The sequence below is a fragment of the Panthera uncia genome (genome assembly GCF_023721935.1).
Source record: "Panthera uncia isolate 11264 chromosome B2 unlocalized genomic scaffold, Puncia_PCG_1.0 HiC_scaffold_24, whole genome shotgun sequence".
Classification (NCBI taxonomy): Eukaryota; Metazoa; Chordata; class Mammalia; order Carnivora; family Felidae; genus Panthera; species Panthera uncia.
The window spans coordinates 8,723,662-8,746,992 of record NW_026057580.1 but is presented as its reverse complement, the minus strand read 5'-3'; the positions used below and the strand labels follow the sequence as shown (position 1 = coordinate 8,746,992).

Genomic DNA, 23,331 nt, shown 5'->3' with positions numbered 1-23,331 from the left:
CTTCTCCCACTTCTGATTCCCAGTCCCGGTCTTTGATCTTTACCCTCTTTCATGAATCAATACCAATAAAAAAGGCAGGATGGCTTAAGCACCACAGTGTGCCTTGCACTTTAGTTACCATTCTCTCATTGAATCTTTTTTTTTTTTTTTAAACAGTATGGTACTAGCTTTATTAATTTATTTGGGGGGGTGTGCATGCACGCGCGTGCACACACACACACACACACACACACTCACACGCAAGCAGGGGAGAGACAGAGGGTGAAGGAGAGAAAGAATCTTAAGCAGGCTGCACACTCAGCGTGGAGCCCAATGTGGGGCTGCATCTCACTACTGTGAGATCATGACCTGAACCGAAATCAAGAGTTGGATGCCTAACCCATCAGGCCACTCAGGTGCTCTTACTGAATCTTTTCAATAACTCTTGGAAGTAGACGCTGTCCACTGCACCCGTTTTACAGACGAACAAACTGAGGCTCAGTGGGCTTAAGGAACTCACAGGGTCACTAAGCTGGGTTTATAATCAAGTCTATAGGTGTCATGGGAAATAATAATACTAACTTGAGATTCAACGTGCAATTAAGACGGGCACACAGGCACCCTGGTGGTCTCTAGAGATTTGAAATCCTAAAGGTGACAGGCAAATAAACAGAGATGAAAACAGGGGTGTGTGGGTACCACCTGAGGATGTGCAAGTGGATGCTGAGAGGCAAGAAAAGAGGGAGGATAGACACTATCTGGCTGTGAGGAGTGGATTTGAAAGACAAGCCAGGTGGAGAGAGTTGTGTGCAGAGGCCCCAAAAGCCCCTGCCCCATTCCCAGTCCAAGGACCCCCAGCTTCCTCTGCCTGCTCCCCACCCCCATGCCTTCTGGAGCCTCATTAGCCACCTCATTAGCCTCCAGTCTACCTTTTCCCCCTGCCTCATCGACCTCCTGCCCTCTCTGCCCCCAACGAATCCCCTCTACCATGTCTTCTTCCCAGGCTCCCCATCACTCCCCTGCCCTCCCCCCCCCCCCCCCGGCCTTTGCCTTCTAGAACTCTTGGAAGTTTCCAACTGGAAGTTTTAATTTGAAAACTCCTCCTGTTCTTAAGCAGTTGGTGGGGTGGCTGTGACGGCCCCACCCTTCGAGTCAGGGTCTCTCTCGGGATGGAGGCCCCAGCTCCAAACCGTCAATCCCGAATTTTGGGCCGCTCCTCCATGTTCCGCTTTTTCCGTAGCCTGGTGGGGAACAAGGGCAGCCCAAAGAGCTCTGACAAGACCCTGATAGGGAGTCGGACATGCCCCTTGCGAGAGCAAGCCGCCACTCCATTGGTGATGAACCGCCATGGAGGGGTGGGGAGGAAGGAGCCAAAGCCATCCACCACACTACCCTACATGCTGTCTGTGGCCTTGCCACGGCAGGACCCCTTGGGGCTAGGGATGGGGGACACAGGGGCCCAGACCCCTACCCCCATGGAAGTCCTGAGGGTGGGGGCCCAGGGTGTAGAGGTGAAGCCTGTCCTGCCCAGGAGAAGCCAGGAGGTGCTGGGCAACCTGTCTGGAAAAGAGGAAACGGAAGAAGAGAAGGAGGAGGCGGTAGGGGAGGCCTCCGGGGATACAGAGACCTCAGACAGGTGAGGGACCAGGCTGTGGATGGCGGGCGGGAGCCTGGGATGGGGGTACTGGGGCAAGGATATGGGAGGACCCCAATTGAGGAAGGCCCGGGAATGTGGGTCTTCAGATGGGTAAGAGGACTGGAATAAGGCACGGGGGTTGATGGAGGGACAGATATATCAAGGATGGGAAGGAGCCTGGGGGTGAGAGTATTGGGCGGGGGGCAGAGATGGGGTGGGTCTTCCCACCAGTCAGGGGATGTGGGTGGAGGCCAAAGATAGAAGAAAGACAGGCTGGGGACTGGGACGAGAGAGTGCCAAGGTGAGCCAGGCCACCATGGCTTCCCAGCTCCTTCCTGGTCCTCACTCCACCCTGCCTTCCCTCCCCACTCTCTCCCTCCTCATTCCCACTCCCGTGTGGACCTGGCACCAGTCCCTGTGAGGAAAGGGCCCACCTCCCCCTCTGCTCCCCACCTTCCTCCTCACTCTACCTTCAAGGGAAGATAGCCCCCTGTACGATGAGGACCCCAAAAGGCCCAGCAGGGAACTGTTGGAGGCAGGAGGGTGGAGGGGGCTGAGCAGGGCCTATAGGAGGGCCCTTGGGGACTTTGGGGAGTTTAGGGAGCCTTTGCCACATGTCTGGGCTCCACCTGCTACCCCCATCTGACTATGCTTTGGGATCAGGGGCCACTTTGCCCAAGCTTTGGAGTTGGAGCAAGGATGCCTGCAGAGGGCCATGGGGCCACTGGAGGTCGGCCCCGAGACCTTCACCAGGGAAGAGGAGAAGGAGTGTCTGCTTGATGGTGAGTGTGGTGGCCACAGGTGTCAGGCCAGTGCCAGAAATAGATCCTGTACCTCAGACTCCTCAGGGGTGTGGGGCCTGGAAGGACACAGGATAGTCTGAGGGAATGCCGAGGGCAGGCTGCGTGGATCGGAGTCCATTCCATTCCCCTATGCCAAGTCGTGTGATAGTGGCAAGTTGCTCCCCGCTTCTGTGTCTCAGTTTCCTCATCTGAGAGGAATGAGACCATAACAGTATCTATCTCAGAGGGCAGTTGCAAGGAGTCAATGAAATGTCCTTTGCAAAGTGCCTGGTACTGTGCTGAGCACATAGTAGGTGTTTGCTAAAGAAAATGAGGGAACCTCCCCCTCACTTCAGCCTGCTCAGTGCCCTTGCCCTCCTGGGCCTGGGCCTGGGCCTGGGCCTGGACTGCCCCTTGTTCCTGTCAGCCTGTCAGTGACACTGCACCTTCATAGGAGACCTCAGGCTGGCCTCTTCGAAGGTGGGGACAACTCCTTGGAACCGCCGCCTCCTCACCTTGTACAAGCAGCTTCAGAAATCAGCTGTCGCCAAGGTCTGTAGAACCAGGCTGGGGCAGTGGGGGGTGGGTGAAGCCTGGTTGGGGCTCCTCCTCGCATTTGGCTGGGCCCCAGGATTTGGGGCTTGGGCAAACCCCTCGTAACCTGGTGGGTTCCCTCCTGCTTTTTGTTTTATCTGGGGGTGGGGCTGCACGCTTGGGTCCCTGTCATCCTCACCTGCTCAGTGGCCCAGCATGCCCTCAGTTTCCTCTCAAGGAAGGCTTGCCTGATGAGGAGAAAGGCAAGGAAGAGGAAATGGAGGAAGAGGACAGCTCATTCAAGGTCTGTGTCCCAGGCATTGTCACCCTGCAGTCACCGCTGCATAAGACTTTTAGGTCAACAGATACAGTGGGTAAGTGTGGCGCCCAACCTACCCTCCTCAGGCCAAGGGGGCTCCACTCTGGCCCTGACTCATAGGTGTGATACCAGTTCTTACCACCAGGTGGTACCAGAGGACCTAAGATGACCACTGGAGAAGGGGTTGCAGGGGGACCAGTGGGTGGCTCAGCAGGAGCTGCAGGCTAGGTCTAGCTAGAGTCCTCCTTTCTCAAGGTTTGGGGGGGCAGTGAGGTGGGGATTGTGACTACGGCTTGCGCTCCAGAAGCATCACCCACTCCCAACCCAGAATTCTAACTTGTTCAGTGGGCATCTCCATCCCCGATTTTCCCATCACACCCTGCTGTTGACGGTGCCCCAGCGCTACCCAGACATTGTGAACAGATGACTCAGTGGTAGTGATATGACATGATAACATCACATGATCATTGTTGACATTCACATAGCCATTACTATGGGCCAGACCCCCTTCTGAGCACTTTTCGTGAAATACCACTTCGCAACTCTGAGGTAGGTCCTATTTTAATCTCTATTTCATTGTGAGGAAACTGAGACACAGAGAGGTTAAGTAACTTGTCCAAGGTCACACAGTAGTAGGTGGCAGAGCTGGGATTTGAACCTAGGCAGCTTGGGTAGTTCCAGATCCTTGCCCTTGAGTCTGTGGCTGGTGGAGAGTGGAGGCAGATGTCTGCCCCTTGCACGCTCTCCCCACGAGGGGAAGAAACTCACACTCATGCAGGTGGGAGGGAGCGCTTGGCAAGTGAGTTTGCTGGCAAAGTCAGGGAGGTGGGCAGGTAGTATCTGGCTGGTTCCAGCTAATGGAAAACATAAGGGCTGGGGCTGGGGGTGACCAGGGACTGCACACGGCTGGGATGAGGTCTGGAGAGCCGGAGCCGCCTGCCTGTCCCATGCCCATCTCTCTGACTCTCAGGTTTCGTGGAGTCGGAGTTAAAGAAGCTTTTGGTAGTACAACGGGAGTCCCGCCTCTGGAAGATGGGCAGTCATGAGGGCCGGGAGCTGCTGACCCAGCCAGAGATCACCCTGGAGGAGGCAGGCATTGTGGACGGCCAGGTAGGCCTGGCCTGTCCCGACCATCACCCCCTGTGTGAAAGCACTAGAGAGAGCGGGGCCTCCCACTCCATCGGCTCCTGGCCCTGACTCCAGCCTCCCACTGTCTGGGTAGGGAAGGCACAATCCCTTCTTGGTGGTGGTATTTCTGAGTAGGACCTTGAAGCCCTGTGCATACACACACTTCTCCGTCAGTCTCTCTCCATCAGTCTCATCAGAGAGAGTCCCAAAATCCATTAAAATTAAAAAAATAAATTTTAATGTTTATTCATTTTTTGAGAGAGAGAGACAGACAGACAGAGAGACAGAGTGCCAGCGAGGGAGGGGCGGAGAGAGAGAGGAAGACACAGAATCCAAAGCAGGCTCCGGGGTCTGAGCTGTCAGCACAGAGTCTGACAGGGGGCTTGAACTCACAAACCATGAGACCGTGACCTGAGCCAAAGTTGGACGCTTAACCCGACTGAGCCACCTAGGTGCCCCCACTAAAAAAATTTTTTTTAATGTTTATTTATTTTTGAGAGAGAAAAGAGAAAGAGTATAAGCAGGGGAGGGGTAGAGAGAGAGGGAGGCACAGAATCCAAAGCAGGCTCCAGGCTCCGAGCTATCAGCACAGAGCCTGACACAGGGCTTAAATCCACAAACCATGAGATTATGCTTGAGATGAAGTTGGACACTTAACTGACTGAGCCACCCAGGCACCCCTAAAAGTCCATTTTTTTTTTTTTTGAGTCTTAACTTTGCCGTTCACTTGCTGTGTGGCCTTGGGCAAGTCTCTTCCCCTCTCTGGGCCTCAGTTTCCTCATCTGTACGATGAGGCGTTTTGTCTAGGTGGCTTTAAGTCTTCCTTGTACATCTGTAATTCACATAATGTTGCCCTTATTATATTGCTTTCTCTCCCATTCACGCCCACACTTACTCCCACAAACACACATATAGGTTACCTGTCTGTGTCACACCGAGGACCACCCACTGCCCACCTTCCTTGACACTGGCCTTCGAGGTCAGGCCTGTCCCAGACTCTCCTGAGTGCACATGGATGAATCTGTTGTGGAAAAAAATGTGTCCATGTCCTTTTTGAGTTAATGTTCATTCATTCATCAACCCGTTCTTTCATTCGGTGGACATAGGCCCCTGATGGTCTGTGTCGTTTACTTTTGTGGGAAAGTAAAGGAAAGAGAGTCAGGTTCAGAGGCCAAAGCCTTTAGCTGAAGCCCTGCTCCAGCACTGATTTGCTCTGTGACTTTGAATGCAGGCTTTGGCTTCCTGTAAGGAAGGGGACACTGGTGGAAGGATCAGACAAGATGGAGAGGGGCTGCCTGCCAGCCGCCAAGGGCACTCCAGTGTTACGGATATGACTTACCCCCTTGGGGGAATGAATACCAGAAGCGCATGCCCACCAGGCACTGAGGGGCAGCCCTCTCACTGTCCTAAGCCCGCATGCCTGAGTTACAGGAGCCCCTGTGTGCTGTGGGGAACAAGGCCGCGCATCTCACCCTAAAGTACACAGCTGGTCAGCTCTGGCAGGGGCTCTTGCTTTCGCCTTTTCATACTAAAGGGATCTCATCACCTTTCCCGCCCCTTTCTCCTCCCTCTCCCTTCCAGAACCACCCCTGAGCCAGGGGCCACAGTCCAGGGGGTAGCCTGAGCAGAATTGGGGGGCCCTAGGGAGTTTCTGGGTGGTGGCAAGTTGGGTCCCAGCTCAGTCCTCGCTTTGGGGACAGAGCTGCCCCAGGAATATCTTCCTCCTGTGGGTGTTTCAAGGGTCCTATCCTCATCACCGTCCCCCACTCTCTCCTTATCTGTCCTCAGGGACACCAAGCCGAGGGGGAAGGAAGCCGCCCCCCAGCCTTTGGGGAATGCTGGGGACCTAGGGGAGGGGCGCTGAGGCAGCTGAAGCACCACCCTAGGCTGGAGGGAAGGGTGCAGCCCCCCCTTGGTGTGGTGTCCAGGACAGAGGTGAGGGAAGGGAGAGGTTCGCTGGGGTGCCTGACTTCTGGGGCTTCCAAGGATCCCCCCCCAAGTTGGAGGGAGAAGGGTCCCTTATTCAGTGGGAGGGAGGTGGCTCAGGGCTGGCGGACTAGGGGCCAGCTGGGCGAATATGAGGGAGGGCCTGGCATGGCCTCAGGGTGCTTATCTCTGGGGATATGAAGGAATGTTCTGGGGGTACAGAGCAGGAAGGGAGAGCCCAAAGATGCTGAGGCACCTTTTCTCACCCACTTCTGCCCCCTAGCACCTGCTCCTGGAGGAGATGGACGAGATGGGAAACTGGCCTCCAGAGTGAAGCTGGTGCTGGCCCCGAGTCTGCCCTGCTCCCGGATCCCTTCAACCCGAATACAGCTTTAGCCTCCCTCTTCTGACCGCACATCCAAGGAGCCCCTGGGGCCAAGGGGTCTTGATATAAATGGAATCCATGTGTCTGCAGGGTGGGCCTGCCCAGCAGAATGTTCCTACCCATCAGACTCAGGCCTGTGATAGTAATAAAACCCACTTTGACTTTTTGGCTTCCTTGGCTATGTGTGGAACCCTCCCCCCCCCCCCCCCTCATCCCCAAGCTAGGAGCAAGCTCACAAGCTCAAGGCTATCCAGGGTCTCAGTCTAGTCCCCAGTGTGGCAGCCCCAACTGCAGAGTCCTGGGTTCCAGTGGAGGGGCCCCAGTGGGGCATGTGAGCTGGAGGGCAAGAGGTTTGGCGCACCTGCCCTGGGGGTGGGGAAGGACTGGTGGCCCAGAATGCCAGGAGAGCCCCTGCTCCCACAAGACCAGACCCTGTTAGTAGGAGCATCCCTGACTTCCCTCCCTCCTAAGTTCCCAGGCCAGGCTTGTGGCCTCATGGGGAGGATCCGGGAATTCTCCAGCAGGAACTTCCTGCCCAACCAGCACAGGGACAAAGCCAGGAAAGCGGCCCTGGGACCACGGGGACCTGCTTGGAGGGCTGGCTGGGGGACAGGTAGGAGGCCCTGGGATGATGCCGGAGGGCCCCTGCTACAGGGGTGGGGGGTAGGGCCTCAACCTGCTGCCCCTGGTCATGGCCCCTCTGTGCCATGCTCACTGCCAGGTGCCTCTGGGGATCCTGGTCAGAGGGAGGTCCCGACATCTAGAAGACCCAACTCTAAATCCCAGAAGCAAGGATAGGCTTGAGTTGGGGGTGCACGATCCTGTGCCCTTACCGGCCATGGAAGGGCACACCCTCATACCTGGCTTTTCAGGGATCCAGCATCAGGGAGGGCGAAGCCCAGTTTGGATACCAGGAGGTGTTGCTCACCTGGAATCCTTGACTCAGGCTCTGGGCTGGGGAAGATCCTGGTGGAAAAGCCCATCTGACTGCCCCTGAGTCAGCCAAGAAGCAGCCTTGTGACCCTATGACTCACCTATGCCCTAATTATTTCCTCTAGAGTCTTGGCTATGGGGAAGGGTGGGGGCCTTAGACAGTGGCCTGTGGGGGTCCCCTGGTTCCACCTGGACCCCCAATCTCCCCCCGGCACAGATGTAGCACTCCTCACGGACCCCACGGAGAGGATATTTCCTCTCCCTCCCCCATCCTAACAGGCCATGACCTTGTTCCAGGCCATGCCCAGGCTTGAGTGGGGAATCCCAGGGCCCAGAGCGCTGCAGGACAGAGCTCCTGCCCTCCCCCGTTGCCCTGTGGGTAGGGCCAGCCAGTGGAGTACACAGGCAGCCCCACATTCGGTTGGGGTAGGCTGGGTCCCCACTGGCAGCTCAGGCTCCTTGGCTGCCTGTGTGAGCCAAGTGTCCACTCATAGGTCACCTGTGCTCCTGGGGAGGGAGCATTTCCTTCTCAGTCCCCACAAGGATATGGCTGCCGGGGATTGAGGCGGCAGGAATCTTGATTTAGTATGGGAGACTCTTAGGTGATGGCTCCCCTCTCTGCTTCTCTCTTGCCCTTTCTGCTGAGGGAGGGTCATGCCCCCACCCCCCGGGGGCAGGGGCGAAATTCCTATGAACTACAGAGAAGAAGGTCTATGAAGCTAGGAGGTGGCCTATGCGAGCAAGAAGAGGGTCTGTGCACTGGCACAGGCATGAGGGCCTTGTCCTGGCCCCTGGGAGTCCTGGGCTGGTTTCTGTGGGTGGGACTGGTTTAGGCAGGGGTGACATGGCCCAAGGACCTGCTGTTAGGGAAGGGCCAGTGGGGAAGTGCAGAGGGCTGGGTTCAGGCTTATGGCCCACGGGGAGAGATCCTGAAGTGTCTGAGAGGCTTCCAGGGACCACTGTATGGACGCATCTGCGGGTCAAACCTGAGGACCCGGTGTCATTGAAATTTGCCTTCCCTCCTTGGGCAGACGGCAAGGGAGGGCTGCTCTGCACTGCTCTGTGGGTTGGGCCCTGTACCAGTGTGCTTGGCTCAAAGGCCAGAGGGCTCTGGAACTCGACCAGGGTGCATCTCTCTAATTCACTCAAAAGGCCCTGTTGGGTTGGCAGTGGCCCTGGGTTGGCCTGCGGGTTTGAGTGGAGCCATTATTTTGGAACTTGTCAGGTCTCTGCTCTTTTGGGTTTCTCATCTTTCCCATCTTCTCCTGTCTCTCTCCTGTCTCTGCATGTGTATCTCTGACTTGTGCTCCGCCACTCCCCCACCACGCTTTCTTTCTGTGTCACTGTCTCTATCTCGCTGTATCTCTGGGGGGATAAAGGTAAGAAAAGCAGCCCCCAGATTATTCTGAGGGTATTTTGGGGGCCCACAGGTGGCTGAAAAGAAGGGGAGAGGAGGTAACTGGGGGAGAAGGTTAACAGATGGTCCCAGGGAAAAGTGGTCAGGTCAAGCTGGGCCTGCCTTCCTGGGGAGCTGGGGGGGGGGGGCCTCTCTCCCTGTGGGCTCCTGGGCAGGTCCTTTGAGGAGAATGCTGCCTTGGGCTCTGAGTCACTGGTTGTCAGTCTTGCCTATCCTGGGACAAGAGAAGGGTGAAACCACCTGTATTCTTTTCCAGGTGGGAAATGAAATGGAGAACAGAGAGGCAGAGAAGAGAGACTCACTGGGTTGGAGCCTGGAGCCCCAACTCCAGCGCTGGCAAGCTCACGTGACAGGTCCCATACCCCTCTGAATCTCAGTTTCCAATTTGCGCAATGGGCAAATCACAGGGCTTCTCTTGTGGGCCGAATGAAGTGCTATTTGGCACAGAACAAATATTTATTAAGCTTCTACTACATCCCATTCCTATTGTAGGCACTGGGGAATAGAGCACAGAACAAGATGTACAAAACCTTTTTTTTTTTTTTTTTGAGCATTTATTATATTGCTAGTAGGAGAGACAATAAACAGATAACACATTAGGGAGCGACAAGTACTATGAAGAAAGATGACCCTGGGAGCTGGGGAATGGGATGCTGTTTTAGATAAGAGTGTTGGGATGGGAAAGGCAGTTCTGAGGGGATCACATAGAAGCAGGGGCCAGGAGGAAGTGAGGAAGAGGGAGCCATGGGGGGGTGGGGGTGGGGAAAGGGCATTACAGCAGGGGGAACAGCAAGTGCAAGTGCCCTGAGGCAGGAGCAGGCACAGGTGACCCTTGTGGCTGAGCCTGAGAGGAGTGAGTGGGAGGGGGAGTAAGAGGTGAGGTCAGGAGTTAAGGAAGTATTTTGCCCATCTGGGTTTTTAGGGCTTATTTGGTCAGAGCAAGGAGTGACATGATATGGTTTACAGTTTATAATTTATTTATTTTTATTTATTTTTTAACGTTTATTTATTTTTGAGAGAGACAGAGACATAATGCGAGTGGCTTAAGGGGCAGAGAGAGAGGAAGACACAGAATCCAAAGCAGGCTCCAGGCTCCGAGCTGTCAGCAAAGAGCCCGATGCGGGGCTCGAACCCATGAGCTGTGAGATCATGGCCTGAGCTGAAGTCGGACGCTCAACCAACTGAGCCACCCAGGCGCCCCTATAATTTATTTTTTAACATTTATTCAGTTTTGAGAGACACAGAGAGACAGAGCGTGAGCGATGGAGAGGGAGGAGCAGAGAGAGAAGGAGATACAGAATCCGAAGCAGGCTCCAGGCTCTGAGCTGTCAGCACAGAGCCCGACTCCGGGCTTGAACCCACAAACCATGAGATCATGACCTGGGCTGAAGTCCCCCGCTTAACCAACTGAGCCACCCAGGTGCCCCAATGTGGTTTACAGTTTTTAAAAGTCTTCCTTGGCTGCTGAGGGGGGAAGAGACTATAGGGGGCAGGGACTGAAGCTGGGAGGCCACTTAGGTCGTGAGGCAGGTGGCCTCACCGGCTGCTGTAATTATTACAAGGGTCCTGGGCGTCGCTGGGGGTGGGTGTGTGTGTGTGGGGGGGATCTTTCTCACCAGGGAGCGCCCCCTGGCCCGCACCTCCGTGCAGTGCTCAGCCAGTGGCTCCCGCGGTGGCACCTCCCAGCCCCGCCCCAGAGGGCGGAGAGGGGCGGCCCGGGCATGGATCCGGGAAGGGCCTGCGGAAGGCACGGAGGCGGCCCCAGTCACGTGTGGGCGATTGCAGCGCTAGGGCGGGAGGAGTCCGTTGGCGCGGGCCGCGCGTTCGCGCACCGAGGCGCAGCAAATGCAGCCCGGCCACGACACCCCTGCCATCCGGAGGCCCCGCGGCGCGCCGACCGTGCGCACCTGGGCCAGCGCGGGAGCCACTGAACCGCAGGGTGTTTCCGCTCCCTGAGGCCTCGAGGCCTGTCCGGGCTACCTCTGCTGAAGGCAGTTTTGATTTAATTCATCTGGAGACCAAGGATAAAAGACACCTCCCTGGGGCGCCTCGGTGCCTCAGTCGGTTGAGCGTCCCTCTTTGGCTCAGGGCTTGATCTCACAGCTTGGGAGTTCTGGCTCCCTGCTGTCAGCGCAGAGCCGCTTGGGATCCTCTTGTCTCCCCTTTCTCTCTGCCCCTCCCCAACTCGTGTGCTCTCCCTCGCTCGCGCTCTCTCTCTCTCCCTCTCTGTCTCAAAAATAAATATAAAAACAAATCGCTGTAAAGAAGATGCATAATTAATAGGTAAAGGACTATATCTTGGAGAAACTTAAGAAGAAAAAAGACACCTCCCTGCCTACATGAAATTCACAGTCGGAAGTGTGGGGTAACATCGGACCCCTGCCATAAAATCAGATGATAATATTCCTGTAATACCAGGTTTGGAGAGCACAGAGGAGGGAGATCGTAATTCCAGCAGGGAGGAATACAGAAGGCTTCAAGGAGGCGGCAACCATTTGTGATTTGGGCTTGCAAGAGGAGGTGAAATTAGATAAAGTAAGAGGGGAAGGGCATGCCTGCCAGGAGAACCCTGTGGTGAGGGGAAGGTGTTCAGCCTGCACCACAACCCTGCTTTCCACCTCCCGGAACCACCCTGGACTGCTCTCCTGGGCCTCCTTGTTCGGTCCACCTGTTCATGCTTAGTCCTTTGTTCCTCGCCATCCATCCCTCTTCACACTGGCTCTCTCAGGGCCTTTCCTGGGGCCCCACATCACAGACACATCTTCCCCATCCTCTCAAAGCTTCTGCCCCACCACTGCTGGGTCTTCTCTGCTTCCTCTTGACAACTCCTGCCCATCCTGTACAGCTCAGCTCCAACACCTCTTCTCCTGGAGCGCTCACATCTCCCTGGCCAGGGACAAACAGGACCCGCGAGTTCACCTGCTCTCCCCAACCCTGGACACATATACAGTGAAGGCAGGGGTCTGGTCTCCCTGTCAGCAGTGCCCACCATGGTGGCTGGCACACAGTAGGCTCAACACACGCTGCTAGACTGAATGGTGGGGGCCGGTGGGAAGAGAGGGTTCAAGGATATTGCCAGAGAGATAGGCAGGAGCTAGATTATATAGGACCATGAATACCATCCTAAATGGCTTGGCGTTTATCCTCAGGGCACTGGGATTCATAGATCGCTGAAAGCTGGGAGAGTGGTATGGCAAGATGCACCGTGGGGGATGGAGTGGAGAGGACAGGGGACCGCCTGGCCAATTAGGAAGCTGTCACAATCGTCATAGTGAGAGGGGTGTGGGCCTGAGCTGGGACAGTGGCAGATGGGGTGGACAGGAGGACACTTGGGTAGTCCTTCTGGGTTGGGGGCAATGCTGTCTGCCAGGAACCATTTGGCAATGTCCAGAGACGTTTTTGGTTTGTCACCAGTTGGAGGAGGGTGCTACTAACATCTAGTGCGTGGAGAACTCTCTCTGGTCAGTTTCCTCATCTTTAATAAAGGTTATTAGGATTAAATGGGCTAATACATGTTTGGTGTTTAGAAAAGTGGCTGATACATATTAGACACTATGTAGCATGAGCTATTGTTATTTTGAAAGGTAAATCCTCTGTACGGAGCCCTGCACTGGCTCACCATCACCTGAGTGTGAGCCAGAGTCCTTTCCCCAGGCCTATAAGGCCCCTCCTCATCCGGCTGTCTGTCGGTCTCTGACCCCATCTCCTGCTGCCCTCCTTGCCCTATGTGCTCGGGCCTCACTGGTCTCTTTGCTGTGCCTTGCGCAAAATCATCCCGCTCTGGCTTCAGGGCCTTTGCATTTGCTATTCCCGATGCCTTGGAGGACCTGCCTCAAGGAATTTAGGTGAGGAACTTCCTTACATCCTTGAGGTCTTTGCTTAGCTGTCACCTTCTCAGGGGATATTTCTTTTTTAAAAAAATTTTTTTTTAAACATTTTATTTATTATTGAGAGACAGAGAGAGCCGGAGCATGAGCATGGGAGGGGCAGAGAAAGGTGGAGACGCAGAATCTGAAGCAGGCTCCAGGCTCTGAGCTGTCAGCACAGAGCCTGACACGGGGCTCGAGCTCATGAACTGTGAGATCATGACCTGGGCCAAAGTTGGTCACCCAACCGACTAAGCCACCCAGGCGCCCCAGGGGGAGGGAGGGAGGGATATTTCTTAACCACCATATGTTGAAAAAAAAATCATCTGTTCCCCTTCATCCCCGGCACCTGGCTCTCTCCCTGTGCTCCTGCCCTGCTTTATTTTCTTCAGAGCATCTTCATCATCTAACATATCGCATATTTCATTTATCTTTGTGCTTATTGTCTCTCAACTGGGATGTAAGCTTCATGAGGCATGGTTGCCTGTTTTGCTGGCTGCCATGTCCCCAGGGTCTAGAACCTTACTAGCACCTTCCAAGTCGTCCTTAAATGTTGCTTAAATGAACGAATGGAGTAAGTGAAAAATGTAATCAGGAGTCAGAGAGGTAGGAGACAAATGGAGAGAAGGTAGAATTGCAGAGGGGAAGGGAGGGCCTGAGTGGACCTCTGAGAGGGGCCTGAGGTCCTGGCATGGCCTGGGGCACAGAGCCTTGTGAATCTGCCCTCTCCAGGCCTTCCATCCCCATCTGTTTGCTGGGATCTGACTACAGGGAGTGCCTTGCTCTGCCTGCCAGGCCTGAACAAGGCGCCCCCAGCCCAGGCAGATGGCCAGGCCTGAACAAAGTGTCCTTTCCTCTCTGATAAGCTGCCTCCTTCCAGAGGCCTGTAGGGCCGAACATGTCTGCCGCCTGGGAAGTGGCTGAGGACCTGGGTGGGTCTCTGGAGTGGGCTAGGGAGCGGCCGCAGCAGCCACCCTGCCTGGAGGCTGAGCGAAGGAGCAAGGGCCAGGGGCCAGGGCCACCCCAGCCCCACACCAACTCCAGCATGCACCCACTCCCCATTCAATCAACAAAAGTCTGTTGAGAGCCTGTCGGGAGTCTGGCTGTGGACAAGTCCCTGCCCTGGAGGCAATGAAAGAGACTGGGTGACAGGCTGCCACACACTGGGACACTGGTCTGCCTTGGCTGCTTCGCCTTGGGCTACTGTGGTATGGGCTACTGGAGGCCTAGAGCAGCTTTGGGGACAGGCAGGGTACTGAAGAGGTGTCTCACCTCTTGGCCTCAGGGTGGGGGCTGAGGACCATAGGCTTCTCCAGGCCTCCCTGATCCCTCAAGTCTCCACCCTCTCCCAGCAGGTGCTCCCCTGTGCTGCCAGGAAACTGTCAAGGGTTTCTGATGATTAGCTGTTGTCAGCTTCTTGGGAGCCCTGAACCCCGAGACCCCAGGACCAGAGTCCTAGCCCCTCTGACCCCCACAGGCCTCTTTCTTGCCCAGCACACTCTCTTGACTTGGCCCCTTCCTCCTGAAGCTCTTTCCTCCCTATGGTCCTGCCTCACCTTTTCCACTGCACTGCAAAATCTGGGTCCCTAGAAGAGGGGAGTTTGCTAACAAGGCACAATAGTAAGTAGGTGGAGTGATCCTCCCCTGTTCATCCACACATGCCAGTGCTTGTACACACACATGCACACACTTACATACCCCTTGGACATACACATTCCCCCACAAGCCTCTCCAAGTCCCTGACTGGGCCTGGGCCTCAGGACCTGAGCACTCATTGACCTTCACTGTCAGAGACAGGCAGGATGGGACCAAGGCACATGCTGAGAGCCAAGCTCTGCACTCCCAGGACCCCAGTCTTCAAATCTGTAGGATGGGTGCTGGCCTAAGGTCTCTTGCTATCACTCAGGGCCTATAACCTGTGAGGTCCCAGTTAGCACAGGGAGAGACCCATTCTGAGATGTTACCTCTAGTAGTTTAAAAGCATGGTCCCTTTAAGAAACAAAACAGATGAATACTTGGGAAGGCGGAGAGAAGTGGAGAAGGAAACCACACGAGGCTCTTAAAGATAGACAACAAACGCAGGGTTGACAGAGGGAGGGAGGTAGATAGGTGGGAGAAGGACGAGATGGGTGATGGGTACTAAGGAGGACACTTGTGATGAGCACTGGGTGTTGCATGTAAGTGATGAATCACTGGAGTCTACTCCTGAAACCAATATTGCACTGTATGTTAACTAAAATTTCAATTAAAAAATAAATAGGGGCACTTGGGTAGCTCAGCTGGTTAAGCAGCTGGCTTCGGCTCAGGTCGTGATCTCACAGTTCGTGGGTTTGAACCCTGCATCGGACTCTTTGCTATCAGCTTGGAACCCACTCTGGATCCTCTGTCTCCCTCTCTGCCCCTTCATTGCTTACACTTGCACGCATGCTCTCTCTCTCTCTCAAAAAAAAAAAAAAAAAAAAAAAAAAAAAAAAAAAAAGCATGGTCCCAACGTCCTTTGGCACTCTTCCCAGGGAGTGGTGGGACCTATGTCCTTCTCCCTTTGAATCTGGGAGGGCTGTGGCTGCTTCCCCCAATAAAACACAGTGGAAGTGCTGCTCTGTGACTGTGGGAGCTACGTTATAAAAGGCCACCTAGGTTCCTCCTGCTTCTCTTAGGACAGTTGCTCTGGGATAATCCAGAGCCCGTGTGAGAAGTCAGACCACCCTAAGACTGCCAATGTGGCTGGAGAGGCCACATGGCAGTAGCCTCATCCACAGCCCCAGCTGAGCTCCCAGCCATGGGAGGGAACTGTCCTGCTCAGCCAGCCCAGCTGAGCCTTTCAGATGCCTCCAGCCCCAGCCAACATCTGATAGCAATCATATGAGACCCTAAGTGAGAGCTGCCTCGCAGGCCTTTCCCAAATTCCCGACTCATAAAACTCTGAGCAAAATAAAGTGGTGGTTTTTTCATGCTACGAAGTTTTGGATAATTTGTTACGCAGCAATAGTAATCCAAACGTTACCCTTAAATTGTTCCTGATCCTTCTCTTAGTCTCCTTCCCACCTTGTCACCCAGACTGAGCTCCTCCTCCACTAGACCCAAAGCCAGGAGGTGACTCCCTGGGCTCTCAGAATGCACTGGGGAAGCTGAGACAGGATGGCACCCCCTCCCTCTGGCCCCAAGAGGTAAATAGGAACTACTTGGCTTAACCTCATGGCCATGACCAACCAAGCACCCGACAGATGAGCTGCTGGGTATCCCCTCCACCCTGGTCCCTATATGGCCAGGGCCAGGGTATCCTTGGTGCCTGCCTCAGCTGGGCCCTGCCCTCAGCCCTCGGCACTCCATGTCTCCAAGACCCAACCTCCTGATCCCCCTTCTGTTGGCCGAGCAAGTCTGGAGCTGGATGAAGACAAGAGAGCCCGTTACCAGAGCTCAGAGCTGCAGGAAGCTGGGGCCTTGGACATGAGTCAAGGGTACATCAGAGATGTCTGTCATCTTGGTGAATGCTCACCACCATCCCCTATGGTTGGTACTTCATTATCCCCACTTGACAGATAAGGGAACTGAGGTTTAGGGAAGTTGTCTATTCAAGGTGGAGAGCTAGGAGGTGGCAGGTTGCCCTGGAGAGCCTGGTGGTGGTCCTTGTGCATTGACTGCCGCGCGGAGAGCAGAGGTCCTTGGTGTGACCTGTTGGGGAGGGGGACACTTAAGCTGAGCCCTGAAGGATGAACAGACATTGGGAAGATGGAGAGTTCTGGAAAAGGCCTTGGGCCTTGGTTTCCTCGCCTTTTAGGTGGACATGATAGCAGTGCCCCTTCCCTAGGGCCACTTGAAGATCAAATGCATTGATAGAGGCATAGAGGGACCGTCGTAAGGTTCAGGAAATGCTCATTCTTATTGGCTCTGAATGTGAACAGTGTGAGCTGCTGGGTGTGCCCTGGTCAGAGGTCTGAACAGGTTCTGGAGGCAGCCTTCCAGTTCCCATCCCATCATTCAGGCCCTAAGGGGAGGGAGCTGGAGAAGCCAAAGGAAGCTAATTAATTTGGAACCCCTGAATTTGGGGTTTTACTCGGGCAGCCTGGCATATTCCTCTTTTATTTATTTTTTTTTTATTAAAAAAAAATTTTTTTTAATGTTTATTTATTTTTGAGACAGAGAGAGACAGAGCATGAATGGAGGAGGTTCAGCGAGAGAGAGGGAGACACAGAATCTGAAACAGGCTCCAGGCTCTGAGCTGTCAGCACAGAGCCCGACACGGGGCTTAAACTCACGAACCGCGAGATCATGACCTGAGCCGAAGTCGGACGCTTAACCGACTGAGCCACCCAGGCGCCCCGGCATATTCCTCTTTTAAAGAACTCCACAACCTCTGTCATCTGGGGTCCCTGCATCTTCCATCTGTGACAACCTGGAAGTCCTCCCTGGTGTCTAACTTCTTTCCCTCCTGCTGTGCATTTTGTCTGTTGGGACAACGGGAGAGCTAATGCATCATGGTGGTTGGTGCTGGAGTCTGCAGGAATCAGGGCAGGTGCCACCTGCATGTGGCCCGCAGACGGTGGTGCTCAGAGAGGGCCCATCCTGGGGCATGGAGGCCCACCTGGCTCAGGATGGAGGGAGCCAGACCAGGCCCGCTGGACGGTGAAGTCAGAGGAAAGATATAAATGGAGGGACAGGCCTTGGTAGGGTCCCTGTCCCAATGGCGAGAGGCTCCTCCCAGCCACCACTGAAAGGAGTTCCAGGCAGGGTCTGTGAGGGCATAGGAACCACCCTCTGCTGAGCAACACTCATGAGTGAGCAGATTCCCCTCCCAGATTCCTTCTGCAAAAGGAAAATTAAGCCGGGATGCTCTGGGGGTCAGGCAGGCCTGAGCTTGGGTCCCAACTCTGTCACTTACTAGCTGTGTGGCACTGAGAAAATCCCTTCACCGCCCTGAGCTTTCCTTATCTGCAACATGGGGACACCTTACCAGCTGTACAACCTTCACCAGCCACTTAGATAGTCGAGTTTCCCCCCCATCTGTTGAATGGGAATGATCCATTAGCTGTTTGATTGCCTTGAAGTCCCCTTGGCTGTGCGAGCCTCAGTTTTCTCATCTGTAAAATGGGGCAGGGAGGAGGCCGGAGTAAGTGCACTCATGTAGCCATAGCACCACCTAGGGGTGGGCAACAGGTGTTGGCAGAGGTCTGTCAACAGTTTCCCCTTCCTGGCTCCTGCTCCAAGTGTTGGGAAAGCCTTCCTCTTAGCTACCCCAGCCAACCCTGGACAAATACTGAGGGCTGACTGATGTGCTGGGGGCCGCTCCTGGGTGTGGCTACATTTAGAAAGAGGGTATAGAATCTCAGCAATGCCGACCAAAGAAGGAGCCGCTGAGGTTTAGCTTGCCCAGCCCATGTTTGTCCAAGGTCTGCTCTGGGTCAGGGGCTGGGCAGGAGCTGGGTGCCATGGCGACCAGGGTGCTTAGGCCCCCAGGGAGCTGTCAACCTGCTGCCCCTGTAGAATGGCTAGCACAGGGCACAGACTCAACAAGTATCTGTCAAATGGCTGAACGCAGCCCTCCTCACCAGCCTGCCCTGAAGGTCTGAGACTGGGTTTGCTCCCTGCAGACCAGGAGGGCCCCTTCCAGAGAAAAGCCTGTCCAGCTTTGACCACCCAGACCCAAAGGGTTTTACAGCATCGGCGCCTCAGGAAGGCAGCACCTTGTTCAACAACTTGGGGTGCTTCTGAGCACCCTGGGACTGCCTCCAGATGTTCTGATGTCTGGGTGGGAGTGGGGGCTGGGCTTCAACAGGCCTCAGTAAGGCTCCTCTCTTCCTCTTGGGCTGGAGAGGAAGAGAGTCCCGGGAGTTCAGTGGGGGTGTGGGAGGAAGAGTCCCGGGAGTTCAGTGGGGGTGTGGGAGGAAGAGGCTGATTGCTCGGCCCAGGAGTCCCTCCTCTCCCCCGGCTGCTCTCCATCTGGCCAGAAGCCTCCCCCGCTGCCCCAGGACAAGGGCCCTAGTGTCTGCTCAGCTCCTGGGCAAACAGCAGACCTTTCTGTCCCTCCCCTCTTCAGAGCGCCTCGCCTTGACCCTTCCCTGCCCCCTTGGGAGGGCATGGCACACCCCTTGCTGCAGGACCTCTTCCTTCTGAATGATCCAGAAACAGAGGCCGGCAAAGCTGGCATAGGAGCAGGTCCTGTTTGGGGGGTGAACCCCTATATTTCAGTCATTCCCAGTTTTGGCCAGGCAGCCCAGGCAAGGGCCAGCTCGCAGGGCCTGGGTCCTGCCAAGGTGGGTGTGGGGCATGGCTGGAGGCCAAGACCCAACCCAGGTGGACTTGACGTCATCTTGTTCATCTCCTGCCAGACAAAGGCCGCTCCTGCCTGGTCCTGGCCCCCGGGAGATTTTCCATGCCGGCCCCCTTTCCCAATAGGATCACTGGGATGATGTCCCCCCTCTCCTTCCAACCGGCCTCCCTTGTTGGCAGGTGAAGTGCGGAGGCCCGGGCATACTCACAGAGGCCTGTGCAGCTTCCCCACAATGGTGTGGGGCCCTTTTCCCAAATCTGGAAAGAGGCAGAAGTGCCAGAGGCCTGCCTTCTTCTTGGGGGCTCTAGCATGCTGACTTGGTCATACGGATGGGGTGACCTGGCAGAATGACTGGGGATTGCAGTCAGCCTCCACTGTAACGTCCACCACTCCCGACTCTGACTTCAGGAGGTTTTGAGCTCAGTCCAGCCTCCTGTACTTCCTCCTCCGGGCCAGTGAGTGTAATGGGTACTCATTAACTGATTATTCAGTTGGGGAGGGGACTCAGGCATGATTTGTGGAGAGCTTGATGAAATCTTCTGCTTTATCAATGTTCCCTCCTTGGTAATCCTGTAAAACAAAATCCACCATTAGACGGTCATTTCTCTGGATCCACAAGCACTTCTCTTTATTAAGACCCTCAGGACGATGCAAATAAAGACAGTTACATAGAATATTTGCTGACCGCACTAAGGGCTTTACAAAGTAGTTCTTTATGCTAGGTATTCTCCATTCACGCCCTCCCCCCAGGGGCACTGACCACTCTTTGGTGCTTGCTCTGTGCCCTAGGAGGCTGACCTCTGTGGCCTGAATTACTTAGGCTCCCTTTCCCTCGGAGCAACGAGGGGCACTAGCAAAACTGGAGGACAGGAGGGGAGAGAGAGGTCTGGGTGTCTGTTCCCTCGGCTACTGTTTGGGCGTGGAGTGGTAACAGCTCTCTGCCTTTGTTAGCGTCCCTTCTTGGGGCCCTTAACCCTAGTCCCACATCCATTCATTAACTTCTTTTTAGCCCTCGTTGGGGATGTTGGGGATGCGGTGGCGGTTTCCTGCCAGGATCTTACTGATACGGTGCTGTATTCTTACTTTACACACAAGAACACAGAGGGCCAGAGAGGCCAACGGCTTCTCTGTACAGCTGGCAAGTGGTTCCAGCGGCCTTGCTCCGGAACTTGTGCTCTTCGCTGTTTGTGAAGGTGCCCGGGGACACCTCACACCTTACCTGCCAGCACACCTCGGGGCAGAGGAGGAGGGAAGACCTGGCGTAGGGGCCCCTCAGTTTCAGGGCTGCAGAACCAGGGTGCTTCTCTTGCAAGAGGTCAAAATTAGAAGGAATCACGCTTCCTTCTGTGACCCGCAGGAATCCCAGAGCAGATTCTTTTATCTCTCCCTTCAGCAGCCCAGGACCACGTGTTAGGGTTAACTGGCCGCATTCTTACAGCCGGTTTCCTCTCTGGTCGCTTGCATGTCGTAGGTGGTCTGAGACAAATAGATATGGCCTCGATGACTGGGGCGTGGGGGTGGGGTGAAGGCAGACAGAGCAAGTATTGTTTCCTTTCAGGCTTCCTGAGAGGGTGAGTGCATGAGTGTGTGTGAGCGTGTGGATGAGGGTGTAGGAGTGAGGGTGTGAGCGTGTGAGTGTGTAAGCATGTGTGGGGGAGAGTACGTGAGTATATGAGGGAGAGTGTGAGTGTGTGAGGAAGAGTGGGTGACTGTGAGGCGAGGGAGGGAGAGTGTTTGAGTGAAGGCTCCTGTGAAGGCCCCCGGTGGTGGCTGAGCGGTTACTGTGGGCCGGGGTGCCCGCCCAGGGCAGCTTATGGCATGGGGAAGGAATTCTCTGGGAACCCCAGAGGGCTTGGGCTGGCACCCCACCCACGGCGGGTGACCGGGCTGGGTGGTTGCTGCACTGAGTCAGTCCTTCTGGCCCCTCCTCTCCTGGCCCTGCCTCCATAACAGGAGTGAGAGGCAGAGGAACCCCTTAAGAACTACCTGTTATTTGCTCCAAACCACAAGATGGCACAACTAACATGGGGGGTGGCATTCCTACCCCGCCCCCGCACCAACTGTGGTCCTGGAGGGCCAGAACAAAGTTAAAGAACAATCAGAGCCAAGGGTGAAATCTGGGAAGGCGTTGCAAACTCTGTTTACAAGAAGTAACCTGAGGCCCAGAGAGGTCTGTACCCTATGCAAGGTCACACAGCAGAGCTGGGAAGGAGTCTCCAGGAGGCCGTTGAGGTGGGGGCATACGGGTGAAGGAGGACTAGGGTTCACAGCTGGTAGCCAATTGTCTTCCTGCTCACCTCTCCAGTGTTCCATCTGAGTCCAGGGAAAGGATCTGAGCATCACCATCCTTTCTTCCCTCACCTCTTCAGGCCCAGGTTGGACAGACAGTGGAGGTAAGGCTCCTGGAAGTCTTCCTGCTGGCTCTTGGGGGTGATGCCTTATTTTATAACTTTACATTTTATCATTATAATATGCTTTATTTTAATAAATAGCATCTTTATTCTTATATTAGAAAATGTTTTATTTGTTTTGAGACAGAGAGAGAGAGAGAACACCCATGTATGCATGAGCAGGGGAGGGGCAGAGAGAGAAGGAGAGAGAGAGAGAATCCCAAGCAGGCTCTGCACTGTCAGCTCAGACTCTGGGCTTGAACTCACGAACCGTGAGATCATGACCTGAGCCAAAATCAAGTGTCAGATGCTTAACCGACTGAGCCACCCAGGCATCCCAAACATCTTTATTATTATTTATGTTGGCTTATAGGCTATATATCCACGTTGTCCGAAATTCCAAAGTTAAGAAAAGAGATGGCAAAAGGTAATTTCCCCCAACGTAGCCCCGCCCCCCAGGTCCCCCTGGGAGGTCCCTGCAATCACTGGCTCCCTGTGCAGCCTGAGTTTGGGATTTCTGACTAGAGTTTCTCATCCACCCTGTTTTCCCTCTAGGAGAGGCTCCCATAGGAGGTGGGTGCAGGTCCCCACCTCCACTGAGGTTGGGGCCTGGACTAGGCAGACCATTTGCCTTGGGGACGTGGTGGTCTCCCTCCTGGGCATGAATTTGGCCCCAGCTTAATAGAATCCTGCTCAAGCCACTCAGGAAGGGTGGGGCCTGTTGCTTCTCCTTTTCAACTGCTTAAAGCATCCCCAGAAGCTCTGTACCCTCCACCCACGGGACCCAGGCACCTGACACCCTGAGCTGGGGCTGCCACAGTCTCCTTTTATCTCCTGGTGTAACTTAGATACTTTCCTCACCTTCCTCCTCCTTGACAGTTCAAATCTACACAGACTTGGGGTGCCTGGCTGGCTCAGTTGGCAGAGCATGTGACTCTTGATCTGGGGGTTGTGAGTTCGAGTCCCACCTTGGGCGTAAAGCCTACTTAAAAAAAAATCCACACGGACTTGTCAGGCACCTACTATGTGCCTGCCCTGGCCTGGAGACACAAAGTGAAGAGCTCATAGTCGGCTGTGGGAGGCCAGAAAGGACAGAGATCATTACAATTCAAGGTAGCCCGTGATATGTTCCATGGTAGTGGTGGGGGAAGTTAAAAATTCCACATTAAAGAGTCTGACAATACATAGTGCTGGTGAGGGTGTGGTTCAGCGGGCACACTCCCAGTGGCTGGTGAGAGGGTGAGTTAGAACAGCCACATTGGTGGGGCGCCTGGGTGGCTCAGACGGTTGAGCGTCCGACTTCGGCTCAGGTCATGATCTCACAGTTTGTGAGTTCGAGCCTCGCGTCGGGCTCTGTGCTGACAGCTCGGAGCCTGGAGCCTGCTTTGGATTCTGTGTCTCCCTCAATCTCTGCCCCTCCCCCGCTCACAGTCTCTCTCTCTCTCTCTCTCTCTCTCTCTCTCTCTCTCTCTCAAAAATAAACATTAAAAAATATTTAAAAAAAAGAATTTGGCAATTCTAGGAAGGATGTACCCTGTGACCCAGCAATTCCACTTTTCAAGTTCTCACTCTAAAGTAGAGTTTTTGAAAATTTTGACATTATTCTCAGTAAGCATACACTGAGCCAGAACACAGAGACCACATGCTCAACTCTCTGATAGTTACCTGATGTGTGACGCACACTATTTTCTTTTTCCTGCTATGAATATATAGTTGCAGTTTAATGCACGTTGTTTTCTAATCAATTTTGAGTTTTATTTATTTGTTT

The 23,331-nt window shown here is 54.7% G+C and overlaps 1 protein-coding gene across 3 annotated transcripts; it reads left to right on the top strand.

The window, feature by feature from the left end:
* The first annotated feature begins 434 nt into the window (after positions 1-434).
* LOC125938358 (gametogenetin-binding protein 1-like) lies at positions 435-6,855 on the top strand. 3 transcript variants are annotated; one of them, XM_049653442.1, is made up of 7 exons: positions 435-1,615; positions 2,279-2,397; positions 2,852-2,949; positions 3,158-3,305; positions 4,221-4,360; positions 6,167-6,313; positions 6,588-6,855. In XM_049653442.1, the coding sequence occupies exons 1-7, from the start codon at positions 1,149-1,151 to the stop codon at positions 6,636-6,638; spliced, it is 1,170 nt and encodes a 389-aa protein (XP_049509399.1). In that variant the 5' UTR covers positions 435-1,148; the 3' UTR covers positions 6,639-6,855. The 3 variants fall into 3 exon arrangements, with proteins under 3 accessions (XP_049509399.1, XP_049509400.1, XP_049509401.1); XM_049653443.1 differs by lacking the exon at positions 6,167-6,313; XM_049653444.1 differs by lacking the exons at positions 4,221-4,360; positions 6,167-6,313.
* The last annotated feature ends 16,476 nt before the right edge of the window (positions 6,856-23,331 follow it).